General features: G+C 31.8%; 2 protein-coding genes across 4 annotated transcripts; one reads left to right on the top strand and one right to left on the bottom strand.

Annotated features, from left to right (window-relative positions):
- Positions 1 to 407: 407 nt before the first annotated feature.
- Positions 408 to 5,458, bottom strand: LOC105835205 (striatin-interacting protein 1 homolog). Its single transcript, XM_012678265.3, has 12 exons — positions 5,317 to 5,458; positions 4,044 to 4,160; positions 3,699 to 3,982; positions 3,446 to 3,624; positions 3,050 to 3,363; positions 2,753 to 2,969; positions 2,328 to 2,482; positions 1,995 to 2,239; positions 1,597 to 1,824; positions 1,353 to 1,524; positions 968 to 1,172; positions 408 to 890 (listed from the first exon to the last, which is right to left on the bottom strand). Exons 1-12 carry the CDS (start codon positions 5,413 to 5,415, stop codon positions 625 to 627), a joined length of 2,481 nt encoding a protein of 826 aa, XP_012533719.1. The 5' UTR covers positions 5,416 to 5,458; the 3' UTR covers positions 408 to 624.
- A 296-nt stretch (positions 5,459 to 5,754) lies between these two features.
- On the top strand, positions 5,755 to 14,245 carry LOC105835206 (protein wntless). Of its 3 annotated transcripts, none has more exons than XM_036292754.1 (13): positions 5,755 to 5,838; positions 6,795 to 7,787; positions 8,711 to 8,895; positions 8,978 to 9,083; positions 9,149 to 9,273; positions 9,458 to 9,607; positions 9,706 to 9,883; positions 9,963 to 10,090; positions 10,186 to 10,191; positions 10,266 to 10,427; positions 10,538 to 10,765; positions 10,848 to 11,001; positions 12,727 to 14,245. In XM_036292754.1, exons 2-13 carry the CDS (start codon positions 7,682 to 7,684, stop codon positions 12,825 to 12,827), a joined length of 1,629 nt encoding a protein of 542 aa, XP_036148647.1. In that variant the 5' UTR covers positions 5,755 to 5,838; positions 6,795 to 7,681; the 3' UTR covers positions 12,828 to 14,245. The 3 variants fall into 3 exon arrangements, with proteins under 3 accessions (XP_036148647.1, XP_036148648.1, XP_036148649.1); XM_036292755.1 differs by lacking the exon at positions 5,755 to 5,838 and having other exon boundaries at positions 6,795 to 6,987; positions 7,080 to 7,787; XM_036292756.1 differs by lacking the exon at positions 5,755 to 5,838 and adding an exon at positions 12,600 to 12,639.

The raw sequence follows: 14,245 nt of genomic DNA, 5'->3' as shown, positions 1-14,245 counted from the left end.
GCGGACTAAAAGGAAGTAAGATAGTCTCTGCACACATACATCAAGGTTCTCTTGTTCAATGTAGATGTTCACTATGATAAAAAGGATTGTGAAGATATGTAAAAAACATATAAAATGTAGGAAATTGAATTATGCGGCGTATTACCATATGCCTGCAAATTATGATGTATAACAACTTGATTTATGGAAAACCATGGTACTAACAGCAAAGAACCAATATATTTTATTAAAATGTTCTATATTTTAATATTCTCTCATATATATATATATATATATATATATATATATATATATATATATATATGAGAAATTTATTTTTATTTGAAATTAACTGCCTATAATGATAGAAAATGACTACAAGTATTACGTTGCATTGCACAGATTAAATATGAAAGAAATTTCGAATGTTTTTTCATCAGAAAGTCTCTTTGTTAAATATTTTCTAAATTAGGACCATTCATCGCGATATCAAATGCAATTTAGAAATTTTTGCAGTGTCGATATGGCAATGTTTTTTCGCTTGAACACTTCTCACAACGGTATTGTAAAAATGTCGCAATTCCATTCGGGTCTATGATTTAAGGAAAATACACGATTTACGTGCGCTTTATACTTATACGAAACTTAGATTTCACACGCCGCGGGATCCAACAATTCATCCCAATTGATACTCCTTTGAAATACCTCCTGTTGCAACCATAATTCGTAATGTTGCTTGAACTCTTCAGTCAATTCCACATTTGTACCGAGCACGGATGTTACTGATGCATCAACTGGTTCCATTTCCTCATCCCTCGGAATATTCGAATATCTTCGATTATTGAATTGATCAACACATGTGCGTAGTTCACATTCTTCAACTTGAAAATCCCATGGCCGTGCTTCTAAATCTATTTAATAATTCAGAAATGTTATAAATTCTTTGCAAAGTCTTAATGTCGAATATTAAATATTTCAAATTTATTACCATTGCCGTATGCCCAGTCATCATTTAAGCGATGTCGGACCTTCGCGTAAATAACACTAATAGTTTTCATATTTGTCTTTCTCCATTGCCGACCGAGATATTTTGTTTGCATCTTCAATAATTTTAAAACGTATAATTGCATCATCGCATGCCTGACTTTTAGTGTGCGTTTTAAAATAGGTGCTGATTTAAAAACGACTAACATCTGCAAACATAAAAATGCATTACAGATATACAATTGTTGAACAAATGCATATCGATATACATTTATTTAAAAATCTTCATAAATATACATTATAAAATATAAAAAATTAACGTTACTAGTAACGTATAGTACTATACTTACTATATTAACATTAATACTATTTAATAAAAATCGACTTACCATTATCCTACTGTGTTTCCATTTTGTTAATTTATTTAAAATTCTTAATAAATTGATACAAGAAAAAACATTTCTCCATGAAAAAGACTGAGTATGGCCGATTTCGAGACTTTCAGTAGTTAATTCTGGCTGATCACCAATGACACACATAGGAAAGTCCAAAATAGGAATACTGTTGCAATATAAATTTATTGGTTATATTATGACACTTGGAAAAGTAAATCACTATTATGTTTTTACTTACACATTCTTTGCCTCAATGTACGCTATAATGTTCTGATTCAAAAACTTCAATACAAGAGGTATGCAATTGGCAAATACTAAATGCTGGGACATAAATTCGAATTGATATACGTGATTTAGTTTGAAATGCTTGAGCAATAGTAATAAAATTGCAGAAACGGCTTTAACAATAATCTCCTTATGTCGGTTAACATCGATTCCTAATTTCATTGATTGCAGTACTGTCATTCTAAAAATGTGTCATAAGTTTAGCGTAATTACAATGTACATATTAAAATTATTCATATTTAGCAGTAGTTAATCAGTTAATTAAAAATCGTATATAGCTAATTAGTTATATTTATATCTTATTTTTAAAATTTTGTGCATATTAATATATTAAATCTTTTTTTTACTTACGGCATTTCCTCTGGTAACACATCAGCCAAGATATTAATACTGTCTGTCTTAGCCTTGCTTGTTGGTGCAGCAGCAAGTAATATCTTCAACAAAGCGATCATATATTGTGGCAAATTCGGTAATATAGCCTGATAAAGAATTTCTGTTGGTGTTTGACGAAGCGGAGGTTCTGAAGTACTCATCGGGTTTCTCGCTATCTCTTCTTCCTTTCTTATTTGAATTTCCGCTAAGGATGTGTACATATGCTAAAATATATATATATATATATATTAGATATTATAACAGAGTAGATTATGTTACATTGTTACAATATTATAAATCGACAAAATATACTTTTTTAAGGGTAGTGACGCCTTCGTGAATTGGTTGCGGTAAACCCGCTAAACTCTCCCTATCTCCTTGTAATTTGTATCCAACAAACTTCATTCTAGCAACTTCGAGGAAGCTGTCCACGTCTTTCTGCCTCACTTTGGGTGTCCATGGTAAACCTGATAAATAATATTAAATAATAATAATTAATGTATATTAATAAGCTAAAATTTAGACCAATATGTAAATAACTAAATTAAAAAAGGAGAAGAAATGTTATTTTTTTAACAAAGCAGACCAGAGAACCTTGATGTTCATTAATATTTATTTATTAATTCTTAAATAGATTTTTTAGTTTTATATTTAAAAATTGATATAGAAATTTATAAATTTCTATATAAATATTGAAATATGAAAATTAAAGGAAGAAAAGAATTAAAAGCTATTACCTTTTCCCTTTATAAGCTGCGGAGTGCCTGGCCTTAATTGTGACTGATTATTCTGATCTTCGTAATACGCTTGATTCCAGCTGCCAGGTCCACCAGGACCCAGAAATACAATCAGTTCGCCATCTCCCTCATTTGGCGCGGTATTATTTGGAGGTTCCCCTCCTTCGTATTCCATACCCAAGCCTGGATCATCTAACGAGCTTTGTTTCATCAAACTCTAAAAAATTATATTTGATAATTAACATTTGTATAAGCATCAAAATGATCATACAGAACAACTTTAGATCGACAAATTACCCGTCGAAAAGGCCGATTATTCCTTTTTTGATTTTGCGTTTCCAACAAATCTGCCGCGCTCATAGGCGGAGAACTAGCTCTCATCGTTCTGGCAATTTCGATAGTGTCTTCTTGCAGCGTATCGAGTCCTGCCTCCTCGCGATACTGTTTCTTCAACTCTCTGAGTGCGTCGATGCCGCCAAGAGAGACTAAGATGAGCTTCCACAGAAGCAAGAGAACTTTTTTCATTGGAAAATGTGGTGCCGAGCCACTGCAGAAACATGTCACCATGCCGAGAAGTTTAACGATTAGTAATTCTTCCCCATATGGATTTACTGCAAAAGAAATAGCCACTTTTAAAAGACCAATTTGTCTTTCTAAGTATTCATTAAATGTTTTATAAACACAATGACATACCAAGATCTTCCTTAAAAGCTTCAACATTGTCTTTATATTCACTGTGTTCGATATTTTTTAATTCCTCTCTCATGATTTCTGTTATAATGTACAAAACGGACAGAATGACTCTTAAGTCTATTGAATCAGCAAGACTAACAGCTAGCTTTCTCATCGCTGAGGTAGCAGTTGTGCTATTTCTACAAGAATTATTCAGTAAAAAAAAGTACGATAGGAATAATATCGCATGCACACAAGATACAAAAGAACTTACTCAATCTCAATATTTAGCAGTTCAACAAATGCTGGAAACATGCCAGCTTCGTAAAGTAACATTACGTTTGTCCTACTCCAGTCTTGTTGTTCCTTGTCAGACTGTACCTCAGCCCAACAACCCTGAGCTAAATAAAGAATACAACGTGCCGCTTTCATTCTGAGCTGTTTGTTGGAAACTTCCAATTGATCCAGCAACTTGTAAATTATTGATCTCTGCTGTGGTCTTGTCAAGTTTTGCCACCATGGTCGTAACTTGTACCATTCCATCTGATCCTCAAATGCCTGGAATTTGTAAAAAGTTACTCAATCTGTTCTTTTCATACTTGGTAAAATTAAATTATACCTTAAGATTAAGCTGTAACTCATATTGCTCGGTGTAACTGTACAATTCAGCGATTTCATTAGTATGTATGTCAGTGTCGTCATAAACAAACTCTAGATCTGTAGTTTTGTTGCTTTCCTGAAATAAAAACGAGATATAATTTAAAACAATACTAGACAAATTGGTAGCAGAAGCTGCTTAAGTCTTATAACTTTTATTTGTGCTGGGTATCGATCATGTAATTTTTCTCTTAGGGCAGAAATGTAAAAAGTGAAGTTTCAAGTTTCTGTCTCTTTCTATTCAACACCAATAGAAAGAGATAGTTACATGAAACTTTTCACGTTTCCACCCTAAAGAAAAAGTTACACGATTGCTGTCCTGAACATGAATGTCTGATCTGAATATTGAGTTATCAAATTTGTAATTAAATATGTAACAATATATAAAATTATAAAAATAATCAGTTTTAACCTTCAACCTTTCATATATTTGTGAGTCAGTGATTATTTTGCTAGCATTTGCATTATGCACAATTAAATTAAAAGATCGCATTGTGAATACTTTTCTTTTTTAAAGTTTCAAGACTATCTATGATATATGTTGGAATTTAGAATGGCATTTTATTTATAATTTTACATAATGTACAATATCAGAAACGTTTAAAAAGACTTAGAATATGCACATATATAAAATATATATCAAAATGCATGACATACAAATTATATATAGAATTTTCTATTCTATTTTAGACAATATTTATAATTTGCATTACAAAAGTTTACTTTAAATACAATGCTCATTATTAAAATACAAGATAAAATTCTATCCATATAATTTTATACTCTCCATAGTATGATAAATGTTAAAAGAATCAGAGAATTCAGGGCACATAAAATTATAAATAGAACTCTATTTTGAAGTCTACTTTGTTATTGATCTGTAATTCATTGAAAGCTTTTTTCAAATAATCAATAATTCTTGTCAGATCTTAGAATAGAACGATATTCACAATTTTTTATCCTAAACAAAAGTATTTGAAGAATCGTAATACACATATATATCAAAATATTGCAGTTGATAAAAATACAGATAAAATTAAGTCGAATTCTATCCCGAAATCTGATGCCAGTTACCGATCGTCTAAAGCAAGCTTTATTTAACGCTTTAGCCCGATAGTGAAATCTCTCGGTTAGAGACGAAGAATAGGTTAGGACGCGTGGAGGTGCTCGCTGATCTAGTTCACCGCTCCACAAGCAAACGAGTGTTTTTCCCGGAACGCGGTCGTTCGACTCACGTCGTTGCTGGCCGCACGCCGATGGAAGTAGACGGGGCCTCCGTGGAGAGGATCACGTTTGCCGTTCCCGTTCGCGTCCATCGCTACGTCACCCAACATCTTTCGTGACGGGTGGTGTCAGCCTTTCCTTTCAGATAATCATCCCTACGCCTACGCGACAGAAACGTTCCCGGTCCGGGACGAGATCCGCTTTACAAATCGCGAATCCTTTGACATTTACGTTTGTCAGTTCCTATCTCTTTTTCTCGCAGCGACGCGGATTCCACCGGGGGCCGTTTGTTTTCTCGTTTTTCGTCACTCCCTAACCCCGATTTGCGATCAACACGACTGCCAAAGTGCCGAAAGTGCCGAACGCTGTAACTTCACGATACTCCGATACTCGCTCGTGATCGGACGCATTCGGGAACGGTCGGTACGCTCGACGTTTTCCCGCTTCATCTGAAGATGTGTCGAGACGTATCTCCCCGCGTTTCCCCGTATGAAAGCTTCTTACGATTATGAATTATGAAATGCGAATTCTGGGTAAGATAAATCACGAATTCTTTATACAACGGACAAACACACTTTTATATATTAGGAATATTAATTTTAACTTTAATATTCCTGACCAGGTCTTTTAATTATAGGTTAATTACATCAGATTCATTTATAAATTAATTATAGGCGAAATAAGAATGGAATTTTTTATTTATAAAAACTTAAATAAAGTTTAAGTTAATTTATTCGTAACGATAAAACTTTTTTCTATAATAAAAAATTACTTAAAGGAGTTTCAGGTGAAATCTGAAAAAATTAATAAGCAGTATTCTCACTTTCCCTCCTTTTCTTAAAATATTTGTTATTTTTTTAAGTTTGGGAAAGTTTATCTTATTTCAGAAAATATTAGTGTAAACAATTTGTGACAAGGTATACTAATGCCACATTTTATATTTTCTGCATTCTAAATAAGTGCTCATCACATAGAAAAAAAAATTGAATAAAAATGTAACTTAAAAAAGGAGACAAATATAATCTTCATGCAAATTATTCTGATTGCAACAATTTGAAGATGCAACTTGCAAACCTTCATTTTGTAGATGAGAAAAAAGGACTTGGAAAATTTTTTCTAAATGATTTGTATTTCGTTCAGAATTCTTAAAATTCTGTTTATGGCACATGCATGTATTTTACGTCTAATATGAACTAGTTTTTCATCTAACAGATAAAAAAATAAAAAAAGTTATATGAAAAGAAAAATGACAAGAAATAAGAAAAATTGTATAAGAGAGATTAGAATAAAAATTGTATATGAGAAGTATATACGTAAGTATACATATAAAATATTTGTATCAAAATCTAAATGAAAAAATAAAGAAAATTATAAGGCATGTACATAAAAAAATCATGAGTGATATATGAATGGAATGACATATGAATGGAAATATATGATATACATGATATATGAAAGAGGATAGTATATATTTTCTAAAATATTTCAGGATAATACATGACAAATCCAAATTGGCACACACAAGCAAGATTGCGCCATACTACTATACACTATACACAGATTCCTGCCGTGAGTAACATTCAGTTTTACATGGTTTTACATTCCTGGCTGCTGAAAACACTTGCGAAGATTGTACTCGCAATGAAATAAAGTATACATGTATATCCGATGTAAAACCAACGGTGAGGAGCAAAATGCATTCAACGGAGTACATCCATACATAATATGCGACTCTAGCATCCTTACCATGTTTAACCTAAAATTAATCTAACAGGAAGATTTAACGAAAAACCAGTCTGTAGTCAGCGTTCTTGCCAGTGTCATTCAGAAATGTCATCATAATTGACACAAGATCACACGTGAATCCCACGAATCATCTGGTGTACGAGCAAACGCGAGAAGCGACTGTATGTAATAGTCTCTCTCTCCTTTTATTATTTTTTACATCTCACGAAAATCTCGTGACGAAACGCAAGAGACGAGAGACCGGGTGACCGGGAGAGAAAGAGATAGAGAGAGAAAGAGGGACCAAAAGAGAGCGGGGCATCTCGCGGCGGCGCCGAGGGATCGATACGCCGGCGACGTCGGAGCAGACGCGAGAGCTCGATATCGTCTCGAAATTCGAAATTTCACGAATGCCGCGAGCTCCCCATAGTTCCTCATCGCTGGCTGGTTGTGGCTGGAGCGGCTTCCATTTTGAGAGACCGATCCCCCGGCTCGTAAACACGAGTGTGCTGCTGTGTCGCCCGCGTCTCGCTCGCGTCGTTTCGTTCGGCGTGTGTGCTCGGCGTCGTCGGTGAGTGACAGAGATCCGTCAACGGATCGTGGGAGTCGAAGGAGTCGCGATAACGAAGAGACACACGAGAGACCGACAGGATGCAGGGTACTATAATCGAAAACCTGAGCGGCAAGAAGCTCTCGGTGCTGGTGATGCTCCTGATAATCGCGCAAATAGTCTGCTTCCTGATAGGTGGTTTAATCGGTGAGTAAGAGCGTCACGCACGTGGATTCGCATTCCTAGACGCGTTTGCATTATTGTTATTCATACAATAAATTTACATGTAAGATGCATTGTAAATATACTGTGTTTCATTCTTTTTATTCATCTTGTTATATACATTTATGTCCTGTATCTCTTACTCTCTTTTCTTATTCAATTTACATTTATTACATTTTGTTATAGTATATTTATTTATGTAATAGAATTGATTAATAATAGAATGCTTTTAATCAATTTTGTAATTATATTATGTTGATATCTCTGCATTGAATTCTTTTTTATTTCTTAATAGGATGACCAACTTATATTTCCAAAATAATATCATTTATTGTAACAGCACAATTTTTTAAATGCATAAAAATTGAGTTAGTAAAATTTTTTGATATTAATCTCAGCTTTCTCATCAATTATAAACAGAATGGTTCTCTTTGAGACATCAAACACAAGATAGTTATTGTTTGTTACTAGAGACAAAGATTTAGAATATAAAACATTGTGTTGAAATTATAAGTCAGCCATTTTGCTAAAATTTATACCTGCATATTAATCTTAACTCCACTATATACAACTAGATTTTAAACAATTTACAATACTCAATTTAGAAATCTATTTATAATTACTCTGTGTAATACAGTTGAAGAATGATACCAACATATTAAATATTAAGGTATATATGTATATAAAGATATATGCATATTGAATTATAAGTTAAATTCTAAATTCTATCTTGAATTATAACACAAACTTTAGATTCTTTAAAGAGCTTTAGAAATATAATACATTTTTATTAATATAAAATATAATTAATATAATTTTTTAAGTAAATTTATATTAAATTAGTTTATATATACATAAACATATTATTTTATATTATTTTATTAAAATATATGATGTACTCTTTTTAGCACCTACACCTGCTAGCAGTCAGAACATTCTTGGTACACCATGCAAAGTTGTTAGCGTTAATGATTCTTATGACGAAAATATGTGGTTTTATTCAAGAGGAGAAGGTTCCTGTACTCAAGTCGACATGCATCAGTTTACTTTAGACACCCATCAGCAAGCTTATAAAGTTGTATACACTTTTCAGGTATAATTTACAAAGTCATGTTTAACTAATAGTTATAAGGAAATTTTGAGCTACAAGGATCTAATAAATCTCTTTTTTTAAGATGCCCGTACCTCGGAACAGTATGCAGCTTGACTATTCAAGATGGCAACAAAATTTGATAGGTGTTTTACAAGTGGATATATCTTATACCAGCCAGATTGAAATCGGTAACGTTTATTTGTTGCTGTTAAAATTTTTGTTAACTATGATTCTGACTGAGTTTTCTTTGTAGCTCCTAGGACAAAAATAACACTAGATGCAAGGCTAGCATATCGAAACAAGGGAGATCCGGACAATGCATGGAAACCATATGCTGCTTCTATTGTGGAAAGAATTTTGGACTGTAGCATAGACAAGGTAGATATGTATTTATACATAAACATATACGTATGTGTGTGTGTGTGTGTGTGTGTGTGTGTGTGTGTGTGTGTGTGTGTGTGTGTGTGTGTGTGTGTGTGTGTGTGTGTGTGTGTGTGTGTAGCATTATTAATAAATATTTGTTTTTTTTGCATAATATATAAACACGTTAAATTTATTTCAGCCTTTGGAGCAGTACAATTATAATTGTAGCGTTATGCCATTATTTGAATTAGGATCTTTGTATCATGATTATTATTTATTGAATATTCGTCTTCCTTCTGATCCTGATAAGAATCAAGGATTGGGACACATCGTTGATTTATGGCTTACAGTAAGTATCGGAATGTAAAAATTTTTATTGTAATATAAATGATAAATTCTAGTTTTGATAAACATTTTTTAAATCAATATATTGTGATGTTAATTTAGGCTATTAATCAAAATGGTGGATTTACGAAGGTGTGGGTGAGTCTGAAGACCATTTATTTCCCAGTAGTGCTAGGCGTTTTGGCTTGGTATTGGAGAAGAGTATACATGCTCTCCAGATCACCCGCTCTTTTGGAGTACATGCTCTTAGCTTTGGGTTCCGCTTTAACATTTTTAAATTGTATGTTAATTGCTCTATACTTATAATTTTAAATTTTCTGTTTACACAGTTATCTATAAATTATTATTACATTTTTTAGTGCCATTGGAATATTTAACTCTTGCTTACGATATGCCATTTATGCTTTTATTGGGTGATATTCGACAAGGAGTATTTTATGCAACATTGTTATCATTTTGGCTTGTGTTTGCCGGTGAACACTTAATGGTAAGAAAGTTAAGTTGTTTTGTTATTTTAAATTTTTATAATTATTACACTAATAACATATTTTTTTGTTTTATGTATATATTGGGTTTTATTAGATTCAGGTAAGTTTTCTATTATGTGCAAATTTCTATCTTTTTAATATCATGGAAGACATTAAATACTGTATATTTTGTAGGAAGGTGAACAAACCAATTCATTAAAATGTTACTGGCGGCATCTCTCTGCAGTAGGTACCGGATGTCTTTCACTATTTGTATTCGATATGTGTGAACGTGGTGTACAACTAAGAAATCCATTCTATTCGATTTGGGTTACTGATCTTGGCACGAAATTGGCAGTATCCTTTTTAAAAAGGCTAGTTAGTATATATCTAGTGTATAATAATCTTTAAAAAAGATGACTTTATTAAAATAATTCTCTAAATTTCCTTAATATATCAAACAATAGTTGTCTTTCATCATCTTGGCTGGCATATCAGCAGGAATATATCTATTATTTTTGTCCTATATGATCTGGAAAGTATTTATGAACATTAGTGCGAAGAGAGCTGTTTTACCTAGCATGAGCTCGGCGCGACGTCTACATTATGAGGGCGTTATATATCGTTTCAAATTTCTAATGATCGCTACATTATTATGCGCATCATTAACTGTCATTGGTTTTATACTTGGACAGGTAAGACTTTGATACATTTTTATTGTATATCATTAATATAGCATTATATAATTAATAATCATATATAACTCTTCTGGGATAGGTTGCAGAAGGTCAGTGGAAATGGGATGAAGATTTGCAATTGGAAATGACTTCTGCCTTTTTCACCGGCGTATATGGAATGTGGAATATTTACATCATTGCATTATTATGTCTCTATGCACCTTCCCATAAGCAATGGCCAATCGAGCCATCTGGTAAATATAATATATATTTCTAAATTAAATATATATTCAAAATTTTTGTTATATACAGTGGCGTGCAAAAGTTTCCGGCCAGTAACATTTTGTACTCTAATTTATTCTAAAAAAAGACTAACGATTTTTAATTATTATGAGATATGATTATGAGATATAGGAAACAAAATAATATTGTAAAACAATATTATTTATGTTTGTAAATACATTTATTATTATAATTGTTATATTTGCATGTGCAAAAGTTTCCGGCCACATAATATATTTGACGTAGTAGGACTTCAAAAATTTATTTACGAATAGAGTATAGCGTTGAATATTTACATTTAGTTCATAGAAGGTCGTGGAAGCATAAACATGGCTCGGCATACGCAAATTCAAATTCGTGAAAGAATAATAAAATTTTCAAAAGAAGGAAAGTCTTCTCGTGAGATTGCTTCATTATTATCGATAGGTAAATCAACCGTGAATGATATTATTGTAAAATACAGTTGTGGGTATGGTTTAAAAGATCGTCCGCGTAGTGGAAGACCAAGAAAGACATCTAAAAAGGTAGATCGTATCATTAAACGCAAATCAACTGCAGATGTTAAGAAAACTGCTGCCGAAATTGCACGCGAGCTAAAGGATGAAAACTTAGCTAATGTTAGTCGTAGTACTGTGACACGAAGACTACATGATGTGGGACTTTTTGGCCGTATAGGTATTAAAAAACCATTAATTAGTAAAAAGAATAAGAAGGCCCGATTACAATTTGCCAAAGATCATCTAAATTGGACAGTCGAAGATTGGAAAAAAGTAGCTTTCTCAGACGAATCTAAATTTAATCTTTTTGGAAGCGATGGTAGACAACATATACGACGTCCTGTTGGTACCAGAAATGACGTTCGGTATCAAATTCCTACTGTGAAGCACGGTGGAGGAAGTGTGATGGTTTGGGGAATTTTTTCTGCACAAGGAGTTGGTCCATTGGTCGAGATCAACGGAAATATGAACGCTGCTATTTACAAAGACATTTTAGAAAAAAATTTATTAACATATGCTAAAGAAACAATGCCGCATAATTGGATATTTCAGCAGGATAATGATCCCAAACACACATCCAAGTTATTAAAACAGTGGTTTTCCTCTTCAAATGTGAGAGTTTTAAGTTGGCCATCTCAATCACCGGACTTGAACCCCATAGAACATTTATGGGAAACGTTAGACCGTCAAGTTCGAAAGCATACATATTCAAATAAAGCCGCATTATTCAAATCGTTGAAGGAAGAATGGGCTAAAATTTCACCTGTTTGTATTAATCGATTAATTGAGTCGATGCCACATCGTTGTGCGGCTGTTATCGCTGCAAATGGTATGGCTACAAAATATTAATACTAAAATATAATTTAAGTGTATTACAGAACATGTAGACTAATAATTTTTCTCGTAATACAAAGTGGCCGGAAACTTTTGCACATCCAAATATAACAATTATAATAATAAATATATTTACAAACATAAATAATATTGTTTTACTATATTATTTTGTTTCCTATATCTCATACTCACATCTCATAATAATTAAAAATCATTAATCTTTTTTTAAAATAAATTAGAGTACAAAATGTCACTGGCCGGAAACTTTTGCACGCCACTGTATGTATTTTATTAAATCTTAAATGTTTTTAAAGTCTGCTGTTATATTTGCATTTTGTGGTAAAATTGGATTATGTTAACTTTCAGAAAACAGTATTAGTGAAGAGATCGAATTTTCTCCCTTGCCAACTGATCCTAACGAGATGCTATCTCTGACTGCATTTGCACGAAAAACAGCAGTAGAGTAAAGTACAGGTTTTTACTTGTGTACATTTTGTAAGAAATTGGACGACACATGGCGAACTTTACTTAATACTTCATGTACTTAATTGTTATAACTAGAAGTGTTATAACTAGAACTTGTAAGTAGTACTGTACTTAGATTTCCCACTATTTATTAGGAACACAATGACTGATAATACTCCTATGGTAACACAATTTTATATACCAAATTTGCTTATTTATTGCTTCTAACATTTTTTAATGTTCTTTTGTATATCTATTTATAATATTATATTATCTGTAATAAGAAATATATAAGTCATTTCATCTCTATATTTGTTAGTATTTGTCGAAAACATAAATTCTGGAATGGATAATTAATAAGATCTGTTTTTTAATACTATTTATAAAAATTTATATAGCATAATATAACACGAATATACGAGTGTAAATTAAAACATAAAGTGTAATATTTAAAATCTACTAAAAAGTGTGACATACAAAAAGAAATACTAGAGTAAAAACAATAGACGTATTCATGTTATTTTAATATAGCATCCACTTTGACAAAAAAAATTATATTAATATTTTCAACTCACTTAACGTTACATAAAGTACTCACTTAATGTTACATAAACGACAATCAAATGTTTCCATCAAATCAAATGTTTTATATACGAATGAGATGAAATGACTTCATCTAGTAAACAGCAGCTAATCTATGATCAAGTTAGGATTTATACAGTATTATATGGATGTATTATCGTGTAGAATTCGTTTCTACAAAGTCTGTACTAATGAGGCATTTCATCTACTAATTGATGAAATTCTTATGTTGAAAAGAGGGGTTAATGAATTTTTTTAAATATTTTTTTACATATAAAAGATTTTTAGAAGATTTTTCAGTATTATGTGCTTATAGTAGTGATAGTTTTCCTGCACTAATCTAATCATTGTTTTATAGTAATAAATATATGACACATCTTAAGAGATAAGAACTGTAACTTGCATACTTAAACAATTAATTATTCTTAGATGGACATAAAAATTTGAAGATATTGTAGTATTCCATTCCAGTCTTACGAGACGTTATAAGCGTTAGATGTGTTAATATAAGTGATTTGTTGCAATCGATCCAGCAACAAATGAATGGATTTAGACGATAAGTTTAAATTAAGAATTTGAAAGAACATTTCTCTTATTCACTTGTCATATATTAAGTATGAGATAGCGTAAAGAGAAAAATATAGTTTTCACTTCCTTATTCGAATTATAAAAAAGCCTCGTATGGTATCTTATTATATTATACATATCATTATTGGGCATTCATCTATGATTTGTAACACAATGTATCCCAAGTAATACAGATTCAAAATATGTTTAATAAACATTAAAAATTAATTTTAAATGTTTAAACTGAAAAAAATAAACGCTTAAAATTTTA

Source organism: Monomorium pharaonis, chromosome 10 (assembly GCF_013373865.1).
Source record: "Monomorium pharaonis isolate MP-MQ-018 chromosome 10, ASM1337386v2, whole genome shotgun sequence".
Lineage (NCBI taxonomy): Eukaryota > Metazoa > Arthropoda > Insecta > Hymenoptera > Formicidae > Monomorium > Monomorium pharaonis.
Note: the sequence above shows the minus strand (reverse complement) of the source record. Positions and strands in the feature narration are given on the sequence as shown.